Raw genomic sequence first — 24,896 nt, 5'->3', positions numbered from 1 at the left:
GGAGGGAGGGAGGGAGGGAGGGAGGGAGAGAGAGAGAGAGAGAGAGAGAGAGAGAGAGAGAGAGAGAGAGAGAGAGAGAGAGATTTCTCATATTGTACAGTTTATGGCCTGCCACCTCAACATATTTAAAATGTGGTGCAAAGTTGGATGAGTTTTCTTGACTTTCCAAGGCAGGAGTCTGTAATACTCTTAGGCTGCCAGTCAAGCAAGTCCTGGACATGGACTGGCAAGCCATGTGTGGCCCAGCAAGAAGTTCAAGGAACAGAAGGCATGATGCAGACGAAGATGCCTTGGAGCTGTGGGTGCTTCACAGGTCCGAGCAGGACAGAAGCACGAGGCCCGCGGTATTCCTGAGTGCACTGAGCTGCTTCTCTTTAAGCACAGTGGTGGCTTGACAGGTGTCTGAGTTGCCCGAAGCTTTAATGGGGACGGCCATCACAGGTGTCACTAAAGTAACAGTAGGAAGTCCTTGGTTGGCATAAATAACCTGACTGGACCTCCACATTTATCAACAGACCGATGGGAGTATGCACTGAGCAAAGCAACAGAGTGGAGGGACCGACCAGGGGTGACAGGGATGCCACTGAGAAGAGTGACCCATGAGCAAGACAAGAGGCTCAGTATTGTCAAAGGCAGAGAAGAAAGAGGCAAAGAAGAGAAGCAACGTCAGGGGGCAGGAGGAGGGATAGGAAAGAGGGAGAGGGAGAGGGAGAGGGAGGAGGGAGAGGGAGGAGGGAAGAAGATCATGAGGACCAGGCCAAAAATAGAACCATTCATACTGTCCCTGATTCATACTGTCCCTGACATGCTGATTTTCCAAAGATGGCACAGCACAGCAAGACTCCCCCTCGAAGCATCTCCATTTACATCTAACAAAACACGTACTAGGAAATGTTTTGTTTACATGTTGGTGTGTGTGAACCCATTTAAACCCCTTTTGTCAGGCGGTACAAGGCAGGTGCAGCACAATGCGGCCTGGGAATAGTCAACCTTGCCTTGAACTCAGGAAGTACTGAGTCTTAGTCAATGTGCTTTATTTCTATTGTACTCTGTCCCGCGGAAGGACATTATCAATTATGGACATCTTCATTCCATAGTTTATACAACTCCTTACAATTTAATTAAATGATGTTGGTTTTTATTCTTTTATTTTGGGTTGACAATAATCCATTTAAATTCCTTCTAAAATCCTGAGTTGGTGGTAATTAAGGACTATGAATTGGCCTACCCAGCCCTTCGATCTATTTTGGGGGACATCTGTCTTGATTGACTAGAGCTAACACAAAAAGCCACACGTAATTGGAATATCTTGGCTGTATCAGGAAAGGGCCACTTCTGTTTACAGGGAATGAGACAATACTTCGGACAGTAAATGCTACTTTCTTCTCTTTCCTCTTGGGCAGAGGTTTGAGCCATCAAACTCAAAGATCTTGTCAGAGTGGGGCAGAGAAGAAAAAGCAAACAGTTTGTTCTTAAGACTAGCACACAACTCCAGGTAAAAAGCTTGCTTATATTGAAAGAGAAACTGTTCACTTTTCAGAGTCCACAGGGAGTTTCCAAACTCGTGGGGAGGGACAGTATGGGAAGACTTAAGAAAGAAGACAGCATTCAAAGAGCTGTCACTGCAACCCTCGAGTGTCCAGGGGCAAGTCACCAATGTGTGTGTGTGTGTGTGTGTGTGTTTGTGTGTTCCTTCGCCACCTCTACCCCACTCAACAAAGATGGAAGAACTGAGAGTCAAGAGACTATTTCCCTTTTAGGACTATAGAAGAGGCCACACACTAACTAAGTTTTCAGTATCAACCTAGAGAAATCCATGGAGTAAGATTGGCTTCTGGGACCCCAGTGTCACCAAGGGCAGCTCTGATGGCTTCTATGGGCTGATGTGCGAAGAAGAAAAGAGCTACAGATGATTCACCTGTCTAGGAAGCCGGTGAGACAGAATGATTTTATGTATGGAAGAGATATGGCTGCATCTAGGGATGCTCAACAGGGAGGTGAGGCTGGGAGAGTACAGTGGAAAGGAGGTGGTCCAGTCACCAACCATCACACCGTTGTGTGCCCCAGACAGGAGGCGCCACAGAGTGAATTTGACTCTAGACGGAGAAACCAAATCAATGTATCATCTAACCCTGACCCCATCTGCAGAGAGATGCTCACAGAACCTCAAAGTCAGCATCCCCTGAAGTCAAGAAGATCCTGGATGACCAAATGGAAGAAAGCTGTGTTCTGCCGAATTTACTGACAATGTCTAGATTGTTTTTCCCCTGTTTTGTTATATTAGGCCAAATGAAGCTCAAGAAAAGAACTACCCCAAACAAAGTTATTTCTGTCTAATAAATTTCCTTATACTGAGGTACTGAAAGATCAAAGTAAAGTCAATGTAATTTAACCCTTTAAATCTGGGTTGTCTGATCTGACTGTGGATTTCTGGGACTTCATTAAAAAAATGTCAGCCAGAATAAAACACAAAAGATGGTTCTTATATGTCTAAAAGCTATACCATGCTTAAGGTGAGAAAATTTCACTAAAACTGACTCAGGTAGATAAGAGGTAATTTCCTTAGGTCACTCTCTCCACCCTGAAATCATAACACTGTACCAAATAACTGAAGATAATATTATCCATTAAGTATAAAATAGCAGTTTTGGAAGCTGAACTAAAAATTTTAGCTGCTAAAATTCTGAACTGATGAATTTCCTGTTCTTTCAAATTTTTGTCGCTTTAGAAGTACAGCCATCTATTAAAAGATCTTCTAAATGATCATGTCCTCACTGGAATCATTAGAGTAGACATTTCCCCCAGTTTATCTCTTCACATGGTCAAGAAATGTCCCACTTTAAAACCTAATGTTTCCCAACAAAATCTAATACCCACCCCCTTGTGCATGCGAGACGAGCAGTTCATTTGTTTTGTAAACATCGGTTCTGGAGAGTGATTTCAGGTCTTCAGACTTTCAAGGCAAGTGCTTTACAAACTGATCTAGCACAGCTCATAATTAAACTCTGTGGAACACTCTAGCATCTTCTGGTATCATAGGGCCTCTGTTTTTATTCCATAAAACGGAAAGATCTAACAACTTTAGTGTAAATTACAAGAGCCTCAAAATTGCTTCTGAATTTACTTATAATGCCATGTTATTTTCTAGGTGGATTTAATTAGCATTATACTAGGGCATTTTTTTTTACAAAGTCTTATTACAAAAAAGAATGTATTAGACATTCAGAAACCATGTGGTTTCTGTTACATGGCGCAAGTTACTACTATTGTTTAGTAGCAGCAGAAGTAGTAGTAGTAGTAGCAGTAGCAGTAGCATTATTAGTAGTCTGAGTTCCTCAGTTTATAGTTGAAATAGAACTCAGATTGGTGGCTACTATTCATTCATATATACGATTCATGGAATAGATGGGCAGTCTCAACTTCCATTGAAAGTTCTTCTGCATTGTATTCATGTGTTGTCCTTTCAGTTCAATCATGTAATAAGATTATACACTTTTGTCTTCAAAAAGTCAGTATTTCTTTTTGGAAGTGAGAGTTATATTCAAAGGAAATAGTGGGAGATTGCCCTTATTAGCAAAGCCGTAATGTGTAAACACAGATGTTGGTTAAGGCAGCAGCAGATAGTGTGCTAAAGGTTGTCCCCCCCTCCCCCCCGCAGTTCATACTTTTTTATATGTTAGTCAGGCAATGGGAAGACTGTTTCATTACATGGATTGGCTGAACACGCTAACTTCCAGGTAATATGGTTTCCTAGCAGGAAAAGGATGTTGATGTGCTCATGTAAGCAGTAAAGAAGGTCAGACTCAACTGAGGGCGACCTAGAGATAGCTTTCATTAAGCTGAACAATTGTCCCCGACCCCCTGTCTTTGGTCATGTCAAGAGCAGCAATCATCAATTAAAAAAACTTATCTTTAAACATGAGCCTTTCTGAAGTTTCTTTCAAACACTGGAGGTTACTGATGTTTAAAAATGCCTTTCCGAAGTGGCAAAGACTAAGTTTGGAGCTAAGACGAAAGGATGTACCATCCAGAGACTGCCCCACCTGGGGGTCCATCCCATAATTAGCCACCAAATGCAGACACTATTGCATATGCCAACAAGATCTTGCTGAAAGGACACTGATATAGCTATCTCTGTGAGGCTATGCCAATGTCTGGCAGATATAGAAGTGGATGCCCACAGTCATCTGTAGGATAGAACACAGAGACCCCAATGGAGGAGCTAGAGAAATTACCCAAGGAACTGAAGAGGTCTGCAACCATATAGGTGAAACAACAATATGAACTAATCAGTACCCCCAGAGCTCGTGTCTCTAGCTGAATATGTAGCAGAAGATGGCCTAGTCAGCCATCGTTGGGAAGAGAGGCCCCTTGGTCTTGCAAACTTTATATGCCCCAGTACAGGGGAACATCAGGGCCAAGAAGTGGGAGTGGGTGGGCAGGGAAGCAGGGNGGGGGGAGGGTATAGGAGACATTCGGGATAGCATTTGAAATGTAAATGAAGAAAATACCTAATAAAATAAGCTAAAATAATGCCTTTCTGGAGATTGGACACAACCATGTCCAGTGATAGGTCTTGCATGCACAAAATAAAGGCTATCTCAGGTTTCACCCTGAGCCACCTATAATTTCTAGCCTGGTAGCACCTTGTGAACACATCATTGAGGAGGACAGGCTGAACGTACCCAGCAGGGTTTAGTGGAGGTGGCAGACTTCTAGCCAGTGCACACAGCAAGGCTGTACTGGCCATAATATAAGTTTTTATTCAATATAAGACAAGAAATGCATTTTAAATAGTTTTTCCTTTAATACTATGTCAAAAATTTCCCTTTGTTTTTTCATTGTCAATAGAGTTTCTCATGAAAATAGGAGACAGGTCTTCATATCATTTTCCTGGAGCCAGAGGAAGTCCACTTTGGGGACATTAGAACAATTCTTCTCTTGATGACATGGATGAAGATAATCTGTATTTTGTTATGCAGAACATTTCAGAGGGGTGTTGTTGATGAAGACTTTATTTTTATAACCATAAAGCATAGATTCTGGAGAAGTCCTATGCAGCAGAAAGACTCAAAGGCAATTACTTTTTACTAATATAATGCTTTCTTCTGCAGTCCACAAGTGGGCTATATTAGTAAATATTTTTCCATGAAAGAAGGTGAATTTATTCTTGATTTAGACCTTACTACAATTCTTGTCCATTTTGCTGGGGGGAAACTGCATGGCAGTATATGCTCCCTGGCTCCTAGACTATCAGAAGGAACAGAGATGCCACTGTGATTTTCATGGGATAATTTTGTTTTATGTTGGTGTTTTTTTCCTGCTGGTGGGTGCAGCAGTGAGAGAAGCTGCCATAGAGTCACTTGTTGAAGATGGCAGAACTGCTCTTAGTCTGTTTGAACTGCTTCCTGCATCTTCACTCTGACCTTTCCTGTGGTATCAGAAGAAAATAAATTCTGTCTTCTATCTTGCCTGAGCCTTTGGGTATTTAGGGGTCTGTATGTTATAGCAGCTGGCATTCCTTTAAATAACTGACTCTGGTAATCGTCTGCCAGAAGCTATTTTAAGTAATCAACATCTATACTGTGGTATTGAGCAGCGCTCCTGGAATATCCTGCCTCCTCTTCTACTGCTTTCTTGTAGGAGTGATCCCATAGACATCCTTGGACTGATGTACTCTCATCACACCATTGAAAATGGATTTCTGAACTCATTACATCTTTATTACAAGAGTAGAGGAGAGACTGTGTTACATTCATCTTTCTTTCAATTGTCTTCAGTTTCTGGTCCATACTGGAAGATTAAAGAGTGTTTAATTGATGAAAAAAGCTGTCAGGTTTATTTGCAGCAAGAAGAGCTTGTTATGTAAGGTACCCCTGTCTCCACTGAAAGGAATTATGCCTTAAAGATTGAAGACACTACCACCACTGAGGGGACCAGAGGTTTCCAACCATTTCCACAGAAAACCGTATAGGGTCTAAGTGGTTATGCACTCTCATGGGAGTCTTTTCTACACCCGAACTAACCCACCTAACTCACTCCTCTGGAATGTTCTGCATAACAAAATACAGTTACCTTCATTCATGTCATCAAGAAAAGAATTGTTCTAATGTCCCCAAAGTGGACTTCCTCTGGCTCCAGGAAAATGATATGAAGACCTGTCTCCTATTTTCATGAGAAACTCTATTGACAATGAAAAAACAAAATCAGAGTATTGAGACAGAGGTGCCATGGTCAATATTGTGATCAATGCCATAGCAATTCAATTCAAGCTTTTATTCACAACTTCTCTCCATCATGACCACACGGGTTATTGACAATGTCTTCTCTCAGCCTAGTGTGTTTCTCAAAGGGGCTCTGAAAGGCAGCTTGACAGCTGCTCTAAGTGAAGTTTGATCTGCCTAGGAAGCCCTTCATTCCCCTATTCTTTCTTTGTTAGAAATGCCTTTTGCTGACCAAGGTGCTGATGCGAGACCAGTTACTTGGAGCAGCCCCACCTCCACCTGAGCCTTTGTTGTTACTGCAGAGACTGAGTGACCTGATTACCAAGAACTTGCTGTAATTTAATCAGGTTCCTTGTGTTTCGGTTCCCTTGAGCTTCTGGGGTTCGCAAGACTACAGGTTTTCACTATATTTGGAAAACTTCCAAACTTTACTATTGCCAATATTTCCTTCTATTCCCTTGAACCTTCTTGCAGCCTTTTGTTCAGGGCACCCAATCCTATGTGCACTGGGCCCGCTGAGGCTCAGAGATATATCCCTGTCCTCCAGCTGGTGTACAATGTTTAACCTGCTATTCATTTCATCCATGTATATTTCATTTCAACATGGTACTTTTAACACACGATGTTTTATTTGTTTTTTTAAACACATGTCCTCTATCTCTAACTTTCTGTTATATACGATACCATCATAATTTTCTCATGTTTTCTAATTATAACATCTGTCTGTCCTGTGTTTGCTTGCCCTTCCTTCCTTCCTTCCTTCCTTCCTTCCTTCCTTCCTTCCTTCCTTCCTTCCTTCCTTCCTCCCTCCCTCCCTCCCTCCCTCCCTCCCACCCTCCCTCCCTCTTTCCCTTCCTTCTCCCTCCCTCCCTCCCTTTCTCCCTCCCTCTTTCCCTTCCTTTCATTATGGACTCAATTTTCTTTTTCATTGACAGAGTGATTTCAAACTAAATTCCAGTTATTCCTAATTTTAGCTTGTGTTTCGGTATTCGGATACTGAAAATTCCTGTATTCCCATGCTTTAAGGCTTTGTTTAGACTGCAATCAATAAAATTTAAGCTGTTTGTAAATGTGGATCTTCTTTCTAAGGTTCTTGAGAAAAGGACAAAGCATTCTCAGTCCATGGCTAATATTCTTTACAATTAAACAAGATTTTTTTTCTGAGTGCTTTATCCAATGGCCCATGAATTGTGAGGTTTTCCTACATGACAGCTGGAAATGCAGAATATGCCTAGCTCATGTAGGAGCCATTTTTTTTTTTTTGTCCCTGTTGTAATTTGAAGTGGACTTTGCCAGTCTTGAGTGCTTTGCTCACAGGCAAGTTCTCCGATAAGTGACAGAGGGGTGTTTTCTGTGTATACCTGGGATCTTTGGTATTCTTCCCATGAACTTTAGTCATCTTGACTTCAGCTACAGTGCTCACATTTTTTAATTTCTTGTCCTCAGTTCCCTGTCTGTTACTAACTATAATTTAGAGTGTGGACATAAAAATCCACTCTTCTATGTGCTTCTTTTTACTAGTTACTTTTCCTTAGAAGAAATTAATTTGGACCTTGTCACCCTGTCTGGCATCTCTGGTTGAGCAGTTTCCCCACTTTCAGAAAGGAGTTTTGGCATGCTTGTATCCCATCTAGAGCAGAAGTCAGAGGATCCATCGTCAGTGAGAAACTCAGCCTTGGGTAATCAGCAGAGGCTCCTCTGAGGTTGACCATGGATGTGGGTGGCATTTGTAATATTACAAATATTTCCAATACTGTTGTGGTTCATGAGCCAGTTGCACTTCCCAGGGGGGAGCTACTGAGCTATGCACGACTAGAGGCAAGAGTTGGCCATCGGCTTGGTCCCTTACCTCCTGCTCCTTGGCTTCGTCTTCTTGTCCCCATCTCCTAGTACACAGTCTTTTATACCCTCTGTGTAGGCAGAAGCTTTAGATAGTCTCTGGCTTGTGACATAAACTAGGGCAAAGATAATTTACGCTGTCTTACATGTCAAAGCATGAGTGTTGCCATTTCATGTACTCTACTCATATCCTCTGGTTCTCTCTTACAATGCAGAGTGACTGCTTGACTAAGCTAAATTCAGTGTCTCTCAAAGGCTATCATTTCTTTCTCCAGGAATAAGTTTTAAATTTCCAAGATCTCTTACATTAAAAAGCATACAGTTGGGCCTTATAGATGGAGATTGTTGCTTTTCCTTATATGTATGTTGCTGTCATGATGCTTCATAAAACATGGGCTATTATCTATGTACCTTTTAATCCTATTTATTTCTTAAATATGCTGATAATATTCCTAGAGAATATTCATATTTTAGTAGAAATTGACTATCTAGAGCTACCTTCATTTCCATTACAGACATAGTACTACAATACAACTCAAAGGCTGGATTTTCACAAACCCCAACTACATTTACAATAGGAAGACTCTACAAAGAGGAGTTAAAAGACCATTCATTCGCATTTTGGAAATCTTCAAATTACTGTATCTGTTCATTCTAATATTGTGCCACAAATAGATTCACTGTTCTGTGAACAAGAATAATGTGACCAAAGTCCACGCTGTTTCCAAGAAACATTTATCACTTCGTTTCTGCCGTAATATCATTACATTTGTCTGATGTTTATGGACCAAGTAATGAACATTTTTAAGTTTAGAACGTGCTTAGGGCCATTAGGAAATCTAGTTTGCTAGTCAATTTGTCACAGCCAAAGAGTGATCACGTTCTACTCATAAAGAGAAGTTATTGTGTCGGACAAGGAGGTCTATAAAGAGCTCTCTCCATGCAAAATCCTCCAGTTTTGCCTCCTCATTTCTGTTTTCTTGGGTCATAAAAAGTTAAGGTCTACTAAGAAGCACCTCTAAATTTTGACAGTTGCTATAAAAACGCATTCTTAGAGAACTAGCTCATTGAGGGGAGTGTTGTGCGAAAGTCACTGTATGCCCTGTCATTGTCTTGGTTATTTATCATAAAACATATTTGCATGTGAGAGTGTGCGGTCTGTATGTCTATAATTCTTCTCTTTGTGTGACGGTGCACACAGTGGCCAGGAGTCAACATCAGGTGTCTTTCCCAGTCACTTTCTACCTTATTTTTTGAGACAGTTTTCCCTTGAATCTACAGCTCATCAGCATGGCTCAAGTGGCTGTGCAGCAAGCCCCATGGACCTTCTTGTCTCCACCTCCCGGCACGGGACCTGCAGTGGATTTTTAACATGGATTCTAGAAATCTGAACTCAGGACTTCATGCTTCTGCATAGGGTGACAGAGCCACTTCCATTGACCTGAGACTGTCTCTGTCAAGTAAGGATTTTTCTGCTCAGTTTTTATATTAGATTTCCTTAATTTTTTTATTGTAATGATAGGTCAGTTTGGGGTGTAATAATACTCTCTATTTGTCTCTAAGAACCATCTATCTCTTTTCCCCCCTAACAGGGTGACTAAAATGTATGGTAGGTGGTGGGAATGGGCCTGATTCCCATGTACACAAGTAGAATCTGCAGGCATACCTATATACATACCTATCTCTGTATGAATGCATTCTTGTAAATGCACAGAAACATTACTCAGTATCCTTCCGCTGTGACAGAGGACTGACTCATTTGTTTTGAATTGCTAGGAAAAAAATTGGTTTACAGTAAAATTGATATCCTAAGAGTCAATATTCTACTTTGTCTAGGCAGGATAAAAATCTTTCTAAAATTCTGTCTTCCAATATGGCCAATAACAACTGTCCTGATGACAGTGGGGTGGTCTTGTGACAATCACTCAGGTTTGTTTGTTTCTGAGAAGCAAAGGAATTGAGTTTTGGAACGGTCTCTGCCAGTTTTCTTTTCTGTATATATACACTTACATTTTCTTGTATATATACATTTACATTTTCCTGTATATATACACTTACATTTTCTTGTATATATACACTTACATTTTCCTGTATACATACACTTACATCTTCTTCCTTTCCTCTCTGCCATTGGGTCACTGGGTATCTACTGCATTTAATCTGAGCGCATCTTTGTGTGTGGTTGTGAGGTGATAATGTAGCACTTTACAATTCATGTCTGCAATCTAGTATAGACTTGAAAAGTTCAAACTTTATCCAACTTTCTGGGGTTGTTAGCTCAACTCCCTTAAGTTCCTTTCCCTCTTCCTTACTAATCTCTTCCTTACTTTAATGATTAAAGAAAATTTAGTAAACAAACATCATCTGGATATGTGGGGATAGCCACACAGTGGGGAGGGAGAACTGTGTTGAGCTAATGTGTAGGCTCACATACGAGAGCAGCATTGTGTGGTAGCCAGAAGTCCTGGAGTGATGTCCCGTGTCTCCCATTCCCTCCACTACAGGGTCCAAGGTAGGAAAGGATTTGAAAACATAAAGATAGCTAATTTTTAAAACCCTCTCATTTAATCTCTCTAATTAAGTCCTTAGACTATACTCAGGTAACCACCCCAAGACAGAGATCAGAATATTCCACACTGCAGGCAGATTCTGTGGATCCAGTGGCACTACTAAGCATTGTTAAGCCTAGGCAATGGGGAAACCATCATTCTCCTTTGACTTCTCTCTACCAGTTTCACATAAAAGAGCATGATATAGGCTGACGAGATGGCTTCATAAGTAGAGGCACTTGCTGCTAATCCCAAGGATGCAAGTTCAATCTCTGGGACTAACAGAGTGGAAGGAGAAAGAATCAACCTTTGCAAGTTGCTGTCTGACCTTCACATATCTGCTGTCACACACACACACACACACACACACACACACACACACACACACACACACACACANCACACACACACACACACACACACACACACACACACACACACACACACACACATACACACACACACACACACACAAAGAGAGAAAGAGATAGAGAGAGGCAAAGATGAAACTATAACAAAGCATGTTGCTACAAGAATCAAATAATCAACATTGAAGGATGAACCACAGCTGACCCTCTAAGAATGGCCTGGGGAATGAGATGTGTTACAGATACCTTAGTGATACCCTAAGAGCCAAAACTGATAGCTGTGTATGGAGAAGATGTGTGGACAGAGGCTGCTGCGGTTAAGCATTAGTGTGTTGAGAACTTCTTCTTCTTCTTCTTTTTTTTTCCGAGACAAGGTTTCTCTGTGTAGCCGTGGCTGTCCTGGAACTCACTCTGCTAATCCAAGCACAGGGCAATCAGTACAGCCCAAGGGAAAAGGGAAAAAGTGTGTCTTGGCTTCAGTTGTTCAGGGCCTCAGGGACCAGAACACACCCTCTTCTAAAGAAGAGTCAGTGCTCAGCAAGACCTTCCAGTGTCCAGTGTCTAGGGATGCTTGCCTAGTGTGCAGTGTCCAGCGATGCTTGCCTAGTGTCCAGTGTCCAGCGATGCTTGCCTAGTGACTGTAAGCTGAGCTTAGGTGCTGTGCATTGTTTTGCATAACAATTCTCTTTCCTTGGATACCTTTCAACATTTTCTCTTTATAACTAGTTTTGAGCAATTTGATTGCAATGATCTTTGTATAGTTTCCTTTCCTTGTGAATGGAGTTTCCTAACTCCCTTGATGTATAAATTCATAATTTTCATTAAATATGAAAAAGACTCACTTTACTTAACTGTTCTCTGCTCTCTCCCTTGCTCTCTCCTTTATGTGGGGAATCGTCACACACATCAGCATACTTACTACAGATATGTCTCCATTATTTTCCTTCTCTGTGTGTTTCATATTCTATAGTTTCCTATACTGTCCTCAAGTCTTCTGATATTTTTCTCTTTGCATTATTTAATCTTCCTTTGATTCTATTCTCTGCAGTTTTAATTTCAGACATTACACTCCGGAGGACTCCAGAGACTCGGTTCAGGTCTTCTACCTATCTCCCTATAACTTTCAGAACCACATGTTATGCAGAATTTGGGTTAAAATCTTTACATTCAAAATATTGTTGTGCCTGAGATGTTTCTTCACTTTGTGAATGACCTAAGGACGTGAGAACTTCCCAAGGAACATGAAAAATGATAAAAGCAGAAAAGCATTTTGACAAATGCAATAATTTAAAATCTTATCTTACGATGGTATGTGTGATTTGCTGTCATGGAAATCTTCGTGCCTCAGGTCAGGTTTACCCCAGAACCCCGTTTCTCAAGCTTGTCCAGTTCATGCTTTGCAGGAGGGAACCTGGAAGGGGGCTGTGGGTGTGTGAGTTCTCTTGTTCTCACCGAGAGACAACTGTTTGGTTTATTCCATTTCCTAACAATTCTGTATCCAGTGCCCTGGTGTCTCTATATGCTGCAGAGGGAGACAGTCACAATCCTGTTTAAGGATCTGTGTGTCATATGGCACACAGGAGAGCTATAATTTGCCTAGGCTTTCATGCTCAGGAAAGACGGAGCCAGCCTAGGTTTGAACTGTGATTTGAATCAAAGCGTCTGAGACCATGAAAGCTTAGAGAACTGTAAGATCTGAGGATTAGTTAAGGAGTGGCTTCTCTTATTATCTTCTTCTTAGGGGCGACACACTATGTGCTGACCTTCTGAAGTGTGGGACTCTTCTTTTAAAACTTTTCTCCCAGTCTCTGCTTGAAAAAAGAGAGACAACTTCACTGGATGCCCAGCCCAACCTGAATTCTTTAAACTCTGGGGTGCCTCGTGGGTGGGACGAAAGGATCAGTTTTGGTTATCCCTATGGTCTTCAAGAGAAGAGGTGGGCTTACCTGCCCATGGCGACCCCAGGAGCCGTTATTCCTGCTGTGGCCAGAGATGGCATGGGTGAGGAAATAGGAAATGCAGAAGATTGTGCTGCAGCAGCAGGAAGGAAGGACAGGCTGAGACGGGGAATAACAGACACGGGAAGGAAGGTATGAGCAGAACGCTGTGCGACCACATCGTGTGCACGCTGTGCATCGCTGGCATTGAGATTCTGAGTATGACATGTGTCTCTGTGTCGGTGTGAAAGTGTTTTTAAAGAGAATGAATGTCAATGGGAAAAAAACAAAAACAAAAACAAAACACTAATCATGTACATTCCGAATCCAGGCATCGGCATTAAAAATGGACTGAACATGAAAGCTTTCTGATTTCTTCTCTTGACCTTTGCCCCATACATCCTCAGCTTTCTCAGTGACCATGTTTTTTTGTTTTTTGTTTTTATTCAACAGGTTAGCCTGGTACATGCAACTGTGAGTGAATATACACATGTTTTGTTTTGTTTTTTTTTTTTTTTTTTTTAAATAAGGAGTAACCTTTCTACCCAAAAATAAAAGGCTAATCATTTCTTATGAAAAAGCAGTCAGGAACAGTATTGGTTTGTAATGCCTTGGAGGAAAGGGGCCTCTTTCTGACCCTTAAACTCATGGGTTTGCTGATTCCTTTCAGTAAAAATCTATCCTTCAAAATGCACGGGGTTATCAGCTTTAAGGGCCAGGAATGGGCACTACACTGTTCAGAGGTTCACATTGGTTTTTGTTTTTTTTAAGAAACGATGTTTAGATTTATCTCCCTTGGTGGTCGATGATAATGCTTCAAAACATCAACAAATTATAATAATTCCTGAAAGAGAAGCAGGTTAGCTATCCGCGTAGAATTATAAGCATTTTAGAGTGTTTTCAGTAGCTGTACTTATATCTGTGAAACCTTTATGTTCACAACCATCTTCAAGGATACTGGAGCACCTAAGAGAAAAAAAATTAAGGGCATTCGAAGCCCAACAGCCCAATATAATTTGTTTTTCTCTAATGTTCTAAAATATTTATTAGAATTGCATTTTTTCGAACCTACACTTGTATCTTTTTTTTTTTTTTTTAAGGTTCGCTCGCTCACAATTCCAGATGGTTTTCATATTGCAATGAACTAGCCATACCTTCCAGCTCCCTGCAGCCAAGTTCTGCAGGGCGCCCGCTGCCCCTTCCAGCGTGTCTGGGTTTGAGCACTCAGAGAGCAGTGTGAGGTAGGGTTTGACTATGGACGGGTGCCACAGCATCTGGATCCCTTTTGGTGGTTCTGCACAGTCTGGAAGAGGTCCTACTCCATCCCACTGGTGAGAGAAAAATGAGAGTAAATACCTTTAACATCTTTATGCTTCATGACGCTGCCCCCTGCACACATCACAAGGAAACACAGAAGCAGGCATTGCAGTGGCTGCTGAAAGTCGATGGAGCCGAGAGGGTCAGGGGTCTAGTCACCACGAAAAACAAGAGCGCTGTTCTTGAGTCAGAACTTCCCATCAAGGGAGGAGGGGATTGGATCGTGTTCAGATCCGACTGCACCTAGCAGCTGAATGGGACCTGCTTTTGGAGCTAGTCCAACACAACCGCCAGAGCACGGGAGGAAACAGACGAACTGGAAGAACGCTGAGATCAAGGTCACGTATTTTACCATCGGCGTACAGCAGACTGTGCGCAGAAGTTACAGGCTGCCGTATCCAATGCCTTCACTTGTTGTGCAGAATTGTGATAACTTTTGCCAAACCTTGGTAAGCTATGCTTGACCCAGGCTCCATCAGCCATCAAGGCTTCTAACAAAGAAGTAAAATATACAAAGGAAGGAAGATTGTTACATTTGGTCTATGCAGTGCCGGGAACTGGGCAGATGTAGTCCTGGCTGTCCTGGAGTTTGCTGTGTAGACCAACCAGGCTGGCCTTGAACTCACAGAGATCTACCTATCTCTGCCTACCGGGTGCACGGATTAAGGGCATGTGCCACAACACCAGGCAGTAAATTTAGACCTTCCAGCCACCCTAACAGTTAAATTTGTTTTCTATTGAATGCAATGAATACTAAGAGAACTTTTCAATAGGTTAACTGTCCATAACTTAAAAATTAAGGCTTACGTTCACAAAGAAATATGAATTCACCATTAAAAATAATAGTCACAAATACTAAAGCTTATTAAACAAGTTTTATCAGTAAAAGTTAAATAAGCAAAGTCAAGTAAAGATCAGTCTGGGTATTAATGTTTTATTTCATGGAAATGTATTATAAAATCCTGCAATGACCACAAAAAGCATTAATAAACAGATTCAATTCAATTATTTACATATCAAATCTTTTATCATTACTCTTAAAATAGCAATATTAAGATAATTATACTAATTTTTGATCACCTAAAGCTTATCATCTGCAGAAACCCAAAGCAGGGAGTTCAAGGTAAAACATGATATCTACTTAAAAATAATACTACATTTAACCTTGACATAATTTACATACAAAGCAATTCCTTTCCAATTGAAGTAGAAGCTTAGCTAAGCTATTTGGTTTATTGTATACATTAATAATTACATTAAAATAAACACAGTTGGTATGTATTTAGTGTTCTTGCATACATTTTATGTACATACATATATCTGCAGGTATGTCTGCAGGAGAACCAACATCAAAATAAGAGACTATTTCAGGATTGGCGTGTGTCCACTGAGTGTTTAAACTCTCATCAGAGGGAGATAAGGCTTGCTTTATATCCTAGCTACATAAAAATGGAAATGTTTGAGAGAGACTTTGAAGTTACTTAACTGTCAGAAATAGTTTAAGGAATTTCATTATTTGCTAAGATAAAGACAAGGCACTCATCTCTCTCTCTCTCTCTCTCTCTCTCTCTCTCTCTCTCTCTCTTTCTCTCTCTCTCTCAATTCTGCTGTAACTTGGTTTAAGTCAAGGCTGTGGCTTGGCAATGAATGATATCCCACAGATGTACGCTGGCCAAACAATAAAATGCCCTTCCTAATTAGTGTGACACTTATTTTCTACTTTATGATAAGGACACTTGAATGTATGAGGCTTCTTGCTCTTTTCATCAAAATCTCATCTTGACCACTTCAAGACGCCTCCGAGTCTGTGAATGGCTGCCGGTACGAGACCTCTACACCTTTTAGATACTAGGAAGAAGGTAACCCAGCCCCGCCACACGGCTCCTGGGTCTGTGTTTGAAACTGGCTTGTTGTACGGAACAGAAAGATAGCATCCGGGAAAGAGCAGTCATCCTGTAGCTTGTCTGCTCCAATGACGAGCAGGCACGACGCATTCTCATGAGTTCAGTCTGCCAGACCGAGCCTATCTCACAGCACAGCAAGGAGCAGACCAAGATCTCACTTGCTTTTTGTTTGTTTCGTTTTCTTAGAACATTTCAGTGAACCTTCTCACGAGAAGCTCTCATATTCTCAGGATCCAGAACATAAAACATCAGCTGCACCTGGACTAGCTTTGCCCCTGTGAGAACCAACAGGATGACCACACGTGGACAGAAGACGTGAAGCCACGCTTGCTATGGCGTGGCAGCTGATGTGTGCAGGGGATGACAGTTGGCTTCTCTTTGTCTGGGATTCGACTGACTCTCATTTTCCTAACTTCTGTTCTAGACATCATGAGAACTGATTAGGGTCACTAGAGAGTTTTCTTCTCTGATTTGTGTGTTATCTATGTAAGCTTTAAGTACCTTTTATTGCATCATGTCTTCACTGCCCCAGAGGAGAGAAAAGGACAGTTGATGTGCTTGTAGCGAATCTTTGATGGTGACCAGGGGCTGGAGTTTAAAGGGGAATCTTCGCTATTTCAGAAAGTTGATGAAACCCACACATGTTAAAATTGAAGAAAAAGAACCATTTCAAAGGCAGTCAATGTAACAGACCTTCATCTGGGCACATTCTCTGAACTTTTATTGAGCGAATCAAAGGAAGAACATCAATTTCCCATTAAAAAACAGTTGGAAGCATTCTTTAAAGACTACGCCAATATACGTGACCTTGTTCAGCCAGCTGATCAACAAAACAAGGTATCAGGCAACGGTGCTGTGGATTTAATAGATGCAGGTGAAGCTATTCTAGTAGAAGCAGCTTATTTAATAGTTTCTTTAGACTTATAATCACCATATTTACATCATTTCTACATCTCTTCTTTTTTCAAACTCCTCTCATGTCCCCCAACTCCCTCTCAAATTCATGGCCTTTTTCTTCTTTAATTATTATTGCTGAGTACATAAGAATATATCCCATTGAGTCCTATGTGTTTAGGACTGACTTCTTGGGATTAAATAACTAATCTGTCCTTGGGGAAGACAGATTCTCTGTCTCACAGACAGAGAATAACCATTAATTGCCTGAAGCTCTTCATACAGGGGTGAGGCTTCATGAGGTTCCTTCCATCGATGCTGGCATGCCCACTGGTGCTGGTCTTGTTCAGGTGACTATATTTTCGAGATTCCACAGGTATAGATAGAACCCTTGTAATCTACAGGTGACACTAGCTCCCAGCAGATGGTCTAGTCTCCTGGTTCTTATAGCCTCTCGGCCCAATTATCCTCAATAGCCCCTAAACCCCTCAACAGGTGTAGACGTGAGCTGTAGATGCATCACTTGGAATCCGTATCACTCAGCTGCTTCCTCTGTGCTTTGACAAGTTGTCATTTCTGTAGTGGTCTCCATCTTCTGGGGGAAAAAAGAGACTTTCCTTTTTTGATAATGGGTGAGATCTCCACTCGGTACAAGGTTAAGTACTTAGAGTGAAGTTAGAAATTAAACTGATTAGGAAAGAGACAGTGGTAGGCTCTGCTCCAGGGCCCACCACCTCACCAGCAATAGGTAGCTGGCTGGGTTTTTAAGGCCAGGTGTGAGTTTTTTCCCACTGAACATGTTGTAACTGTTATTAGACAGTTGTTGGTTACTTACAAGATATAAGCGTCATTACTGTACCCTTGCATACATCTTGCTATGCTACAAATGGTTGTGGTTCGTATGCTTTATAACAGGGAGGATTGTTCATTGCGTTTCTCCTTCAGCAGCTTCATAGCCCCTTTAGATATTATGTGAACCAGTCCACATATAAGAACCTTTTGGGCCAGCTCCATTGACTTCTCCAAGTCCTGTGTCCAAACTGTGTGGCATCTTCAGTGATGGGGTGTGTGTTCATATCTCTATTTATAACCAGTAAATGCTGACAGGTATGTAGAAGAAATGGAACCATCATTCACAGTTGTGATTGCAAATTGGGTCAGCCATCATGGAAATCAGGATGGAGAATTCTCATGAAGCTAAATATAGATCATATGTTGATATATAGTAGGACTAAACAGCTTCCATAGATTAGTAAGGTATATACACTATTTTCCCCTCTATTTTCTCCTTCTAATAGCCATTGTCTTGAACTTAGTCATTCTGCCTGGGGTAAGATGTAATCTCAAAGTAGTTATTATTTATATGTTTCTAATTGCTAAGGATGCAGAACACTTTCTAAAGGTATTTATTCCCCATTTTAATTTCTTCTTTTGTGAATTCTCTGTTCAGATCTGTGTCCCAATTTTTTACAGTCATCTGTTTTCTTAGTTCTGTTTTTTTTATTTGTATATTTGGGTTATTAATCTCCTACCATACTTAGAGAATTCTTTCCCACTCTCTGGGCTTCCTCTTCATGCGGTAGAGCATTCTCTTTGCTGTACTGACATTTTAGTTTCACGAGGTCCCATTTGGTAATTGTTGGCTTTAATCCCTGCATAAATGGAATTTGATTCAGAATGTCTTTTCTTGTGCCTATTTCGTGTACAGTACTGCCTATGGTTTTTTTCTAGTGCTTTCAGGTTTATCATGAAGGTCTCTGAAATATTTGCAGTTGACTTTTGTGTAAATTTGCGTAAAGGTGACAGATAGGGGTCTAAATTTCACTCTTATGCATGTGGGCACCCCATCTTCAAAGGACCATTTTGGTGAAGATGCTATCTTTTCATCAGTGAGCATGGATTTAAAAAAAATTTTTTTTAGCATCCTTGTCAAATCAGATAGATGTAGAATTATGGATTATGTTTGGCTCTTTTATTTTTTTTCTATTGATCTACATGTGCATTTTTGATACCAGTACACTGTGATTTTTATCACTACAGCTCTAGAGTGTATCATGGAATCTAGTAAGGTGATCCCTTCTGAATTGTTCATTTTGCTCAAGACTGCTTTGACTATATGGTGTCTTTTGCACTCCATTTAAATTTATAAAAACTTTTTTAAAAATTTAAGTCTGAAGGTACAAAATAAACTTATAAAAGTCAGTAGCCATTTTATATTCCACTAACAAATATGCCAAGAAAGTGATAATGAATGGAAAAATCACTCCCATTCACAATAGCTTCTCAAAAATTATTGGACAATTGACCTAACAAAGGAGGTGAAAAACTCTATAATAAAATTATCTGTCTGAAGAAAGACTGAGGCAGACACTAGAAGAGAGAACAAGCTTCCATGGTCATGGATCGGTAGAATTAATATTGTGAAAATGAAAATTCTGACAAAAACAATATAAAGATTCAACAGAATCCCAAATCAAAATTCTCCCCCTCCTCAGAAATGGAACAAACTATCAATGTTAATCCATTTCTGGGTAAGGATTTATGAGCAACTGTAGGATATGTGACTCTGTATAACAATGGAAATATATCATCTATAGGTTTAAACATATGATGCTTCTCACTTCTGCAAATGTGGGGAAGAAGTGAGTGAAGAAGTGGCACTTAGTTGGTCTTATGTTTGTTGTCTGTTTTGTTTTGACACTGGATTTCCTTATATTGAACATGCTGACTCCAAATTCCCCATTTATTCCAAGAGGGCCTCAAATTTACAATCACTTCTTGCTTCCATGTCTTGTGTGCTGGGATTGTAACTACCACATGTAGCCCATGACTAAATCTTTCAATAGTCTGCAAGTGCTAGCCACACAGCTAAGTCATTCTTAGAACATGGGACTCAGTTTACAAACCCTGTGCAAGCTATGTTCTTCACTGTATCTGCAAGACGGTTCACAAAATTATCTTAAGAGTTTGCAATATGAAAATGTTATGAAGTCAAGAGAGAGGGATTTCTACATTATAAAAGGAAAAACCAGGAAACAAGAAAAATCTATTCAGGAACAGTAGATAACAAAAGAGGAGAAGGGGCATGTGCGGTGGGATAAAGCTTTTGCCAGGGTCTGTCTTGTGCTAAGCTTGGGGAGTTTTCATGAAATCATCTCTTTCTCATCCCAGTTTCACTCCTCAGACTTGAGGATTAGACAAGTATTCTAGATTGTACAATAAATCTACTTTAATGTGTCACTTTTTTTTTTGAGTAAAATAGTTAACTCACTGACCTAATTTTAATATAATGAACTTAAATTTTATTACCACAAAATAATTAAACAAGGGACAGGTACAGTGCCCACTTGTAATCCCAGAACTCTAAGGAATGACCCGGGAGGCCTGGGAGAGAAGCCAGAGGAATATCATGAGTTTGGTCCAGCCTGGGTTACATGGTGAGTTTCAGGCTATCATGGGCCTTTGACCAAGACACTGCTTTAATCTATTATGTTTGCTTAGCAAAACGAATTACAGTTCTAGCACCTCCATCCTTTAAGGGTTCAAATTAATTCTTGCAATTAAGCAGGAAACATACAAGAGAATTTATTTATTTATTTAAAATTTATGTTTGTTATTAGTGGGTGTGTGATGTGCATGTGTATGTGTGTGATATGTGTATGTGTGTTGTGCATGTGTGTGTGTGATGTGCATGTGTATGTATGTGTTATGTGTGTAAATACATATACATGCCGTGGTGTGCATGTGGAGGTCAGAGCCCACTCTCTGGAGTCAGTTCCCTTCCTCCATGAATTCTGAGAATCAAACTCCAACTTATTGGCTTGCATGGGAACTGCGTTCATCCATGGAGTTACATCCCCGGTCCAGAGAGTCCATTTACGGTTAAAGAACCTCTGATTCACTAGAATTCTGGATTTTGCTCACGTATTTACCGTTCATAAGATTAAGGATTAAGTGTTAAGTGGGCTAGAAGCAGAGATTTTGAGGGTTTTTTTGTTTGTTTGTGTAAGGATAACATAATAGGCACCAATAAAATTTAATGTTAGAAAATGAGCTAGTTGTCTTCACTTCTCTGCCATGGAGGTCCCTTGAGGACAGTCAGCAAGCCTTGGGTGCACGTGGAGAGTCATCACCCTGGATAGTGCTTTACTCAGTGACATGTTACTAACACTTGCTGCGCCACCTTCAAATGTACAAGTGTATGATAAATACGGGTGGAAAGTAACTTACTATATGTGCTTTAAAAAACTGCCTGGAATCAAAAATATGTACCTTCCCATCACACTGTCAGATGATCATACACTTTTTTTGAAGAAGAAGGAGGAGGAGGAAGAGCTGCTTGTATTATGTCTTTTGGTTGTAATGCTTTTGCTGTGACCACGCTTGGTAGCATAGTGGCTACTAGAAGATATGTGTGTTTGTGAAGAAAACAACCTTGGTCAACGTATCAGTGGGTGGGCCGTGTATGCTCAGGTGTTGTCGGGTAGCAAGAATAATAACTGCCAGTGTTCTAGAGCACATCACGGTGATAGGAATTGGCAAGAAAGAATCATACACACAAAATGGCTAGGAGACAGTATTTCCATCTTCCCTCCTGTCAGGATCCACACTCTTTCTATTTCCTTATAGAAAATGAACAGTCATGTAAGGAATATTAATAAGACCAAATGAGATAAAACATATACAAACAAACAAACTGGGATAAAAAAAAAACCAAACAAACAAAAAACAGCATAGCAGGGAGGCGGGCTCAGCACTGGGCTCTCGGAATCCCACAGTCGGGAGAGAAAGTGGGCGGGTAAGAAATCCCAGCCAAGCTGCAGCTACACACTGAGTCTGAACACACTCTGTGAAAAACATCTATTTTCAATAAAAGAAAAAAAAAGAATTCAAAATTGCTTTAAAAATAGCTGGTGCAGAGGACTCTGAATGTTTCCAACATAAAGAAATGACACATGCTTTAGGAGCGGAGTATGCATATCGTGTTGATGTGACTTTTACAGTTGACCAGATGGACTAGAGTATCATACTGTAGCCCAGAGTATGGACAATTACCGAGGGGCAGTTAAAACGATTAACATTCTCTTTGGTTGCAATGTTCAAAGTCTATTTAAAGTGTTTCTACTACAGTTAGGTTGAGGATTGAAAGTAGAAGTCTTTTCTCCTTTCTGTGAAGAGAAAGACATAACTTGGGGATAAAAATCAAAAGTCAATAAAGCCAGGTCGATGTAATTTGCAAACGGACTTTGCAAACAGGGCTCTAAGAAGGCGGTTGGGAGGATTCTTTTTATTATAGTGCAAAGCTTCCGCTGTACATGGAGCGCTATGGATGCTCGTTGCTCTTCTTTACCAGGTTTCAGTGCCTCCCCTGTCTAGTCTCTCCTGCCCTAAGCTGTGTATCATGGACTTGCTAACAAATAAAAACCACTTATCATACGGGTAGAAGGATTCCCACCAAAGGAGAAGTGTCAAAAGGCTGGCCTCTTCTCCCTAAAGTGCCATAGCCTCCCTCGAGTCTCAGCCAGTTAAGTTGGTGCTCTGAAAATATGTTTTCTTGGTGAGTTGTGTCTTAGGAACAGAGACAGCAATGGCCAGGCATACTAGCAGAATATATTTCTAGTTCCTGAGAATTCTCTGCCAATGATGGACAATAGTAGCCATTACATATGCACAGGAAAACTCTACCAAAGGAATCCCAGTGAACTAAAGAACAGGGAACTCTGCAAGATAAAGGGAGTGGGTTTGCATCAAAGGGGAAGAGTCTGCTTTTAAAATCCCAGCCTTCCTTCCTAGGGAAGTCACAGGTTGTATAACAGAGGGAGACAATGTAAGTTAGTATGCAGTCAGAATGTTTGCTCAAGCTCCGTTTGATTTAATTGGGCTGGAGCCTGGATGAAGAGTCCCGGGAAGTAACACTAAAACCCCAAATGCATTCACTGCTGTTGTTAGGCGTGGCCTAAACGGCACAAGATGGTTTTCCTGACCACTCCCAGCCTATCAGGGATGGGGTGAGATGTGGATGGGGGGAGATGGAGGAGATGGGGATTTAAAAACCCTACTTGCAAGAGAAAGAGAAAGAAAAGAAGAGAAAGGCTACTTTGTGCTGTCTCCTGGGAATCTGAAAAGTGAGGGCAGCACAGCTGTGTGAATTTCTTGTGTGGCAGAGGCCACGGTGCATAGCTGAAGCTGGGCAGAACCAATGGCTAGTCAGCTGTGTTTTCCAGATACTGCATTGTCCCATCTGTGTTTACAGAGAACTAGAAGAGGTTTGTAGCTGTATACCTCTGTCAGGGAAGAGACAGGACAGAGGGCTTTCTCTACAAAGTAGTAGTGCAGAGGCATCCCAGGACAGCCCTGTTGCTTCACCTCCTTATATGGTATGCACCCCCACATCTCATTGGGGGAGAACACATCCTTCAGGATGAAAGATACATTACTGGGATGGCTCAGCCTTCCTGGACTCATTTGCAACCCTTTCCACATTACTACGTTGGGAACATTGGAACAGCACTACTTCTTATCTTGAATTCTCCTGCTCCTAACTTCTCATCCTAGCCTAGGGAAAGCTGAAGTCTTCTATCTGCAGAGGTTCTATCAATGATATGTTGACATCTTTTGAAATCCTGTTGTCTCCGGTATTTGCTGATTCAGATGGTCTTGCCCAACTGGAGAGCTTTCCCTTTCAAAGGGGCAATGGGCAAGGTATGGAATGAGTTTAGATCCTTATAACTGGTGATGGAGGAGGTGCTATTGGCATCTACTGGGTAGAGCCCAGGGATGCTAACAAACAGTAATACATCGGACACAGCCAACACAGAGAAGTATCCAGCACAAAATGTTTTCAGTGCCTGGAAACCTGATCCAGGAGGCTCAGTAACAATTTTGATGGCATGGTGGAGTGGGCAGTAAGGCATTAACTAAGCAAGTTCGACGTGTTTTTCAGTCTGTAGACTCACTGAATGCAAAGGAGTGCTTTCACGTGCTATTAGAAGTAATGAAGACAGAGAAGAAACTCACGCGTAAGGTATTAACTAAGCAAGTTAGACGTGTTTTTCATTCAGTGTTTTCGTTAGACTCACTGAATGCAAAGGAGTCCTTTCACGTGCTATTAGAAGTAATGAAGACAGAGAAGAAACTCACGCGTGGATAGAAGCAATGGAACCTTGTAGCCGAGCTTCTTTGGAAAGTGCAACATGCTCCTTCCGGGACACTGAGCATGGTGTCTTGAGTCAACAAGATCCTAGCATACGGTGGGGCGAGAGCCGAGTGAGACAAGGCTGCAGCCAGCAGCAGGAGTGACAGAAAGCAGCAGATGGTCGTAAAGGAAGCAGTATCAAGCAGCAATGTGGCTACTAATAAAGGAAAACTGTCGGGAAGGAGAAAGCAAGACACTGAGACATGAGCATGTAAGGTCATAAATCGGTCCACGAAGGATAGAGTCATTGGTGCTTGTACTGGCCAGTCCTGGTTGTCAACTTGACTGTATCTGGAGTGAACTACAAGTCAGAATTGTAAGGCTCACCTGTGATCCAGATCTTGAGGCTGGAAGACACAAGTTTCTGATCTGGATCTTGGCATGGAGCTCTTGAGGTATAGTGGCCAAGAGAAGCTTAGACATAGGCAATGTAGTACATGCCTTTAATCCCAGGATATTGAGGCAAGGAGATCTCTGAGTTCAAAGTCAGCCTGGGACAAAGCAAGTCTCAGATCCAGGCATGGTGGTACACATCTTTAATCTGTGCCACACCTTCTGCTTGAGACATATATAGGGACATTGGAAGAAAGAAGATTCGCTGTTCTTCACTGCTTACATTTACTTGCCAGCACATCTGTTGGAACCTACTTCTACAGAAGGCCAGCTGAA

The 24,896-nt window shown here is 41.2% G+C and overlaps 1 protein-coding gene across 3 annotated transcripts in view; it reads right to left on the bottom strand.

The window, feature by feature from the left end:
* The window catches only part of Ctnnd2 (catenin delta 2), an 801,097-nt gene that overhangs the window by 86,833 nt on the left and 689,368 nt on the right, over positions 1–24,896 (bottom strand). For all 3 annotated transcript variants that reach the window (XM_021208296.2, XM_021208297.2, XM_029543879.1), the window contains one exon: positions 14,072–14,245. In XM_021208296.2, the coding sequence (XP_021063955.1) occupies positions 14,072–14,245 (174 nt within the window). The remainder of the gene's footprint in view (positions 1–14,071; positions 14,246–24,896) is intronic.

This window comes from Mus pahari, chromosome 11, assembly GCF_900095145.1.
Source record: "Mus pahari chromosome 11, PAHARI_EIJ_v1.1, whole genome shotgun sequence".
Taxonomy (NCBI): domain Eukaryota; kingdom Metazoa; phylum Chordata; class Mammalia; order Rodentia; family Muridae; genus Mus; species Mus pahari.
The sequence above is the reverse complement of the archived record's forward strand: the minus strand, read 5'-3'. Positions and strand labels throughout refer to the sequence as shown.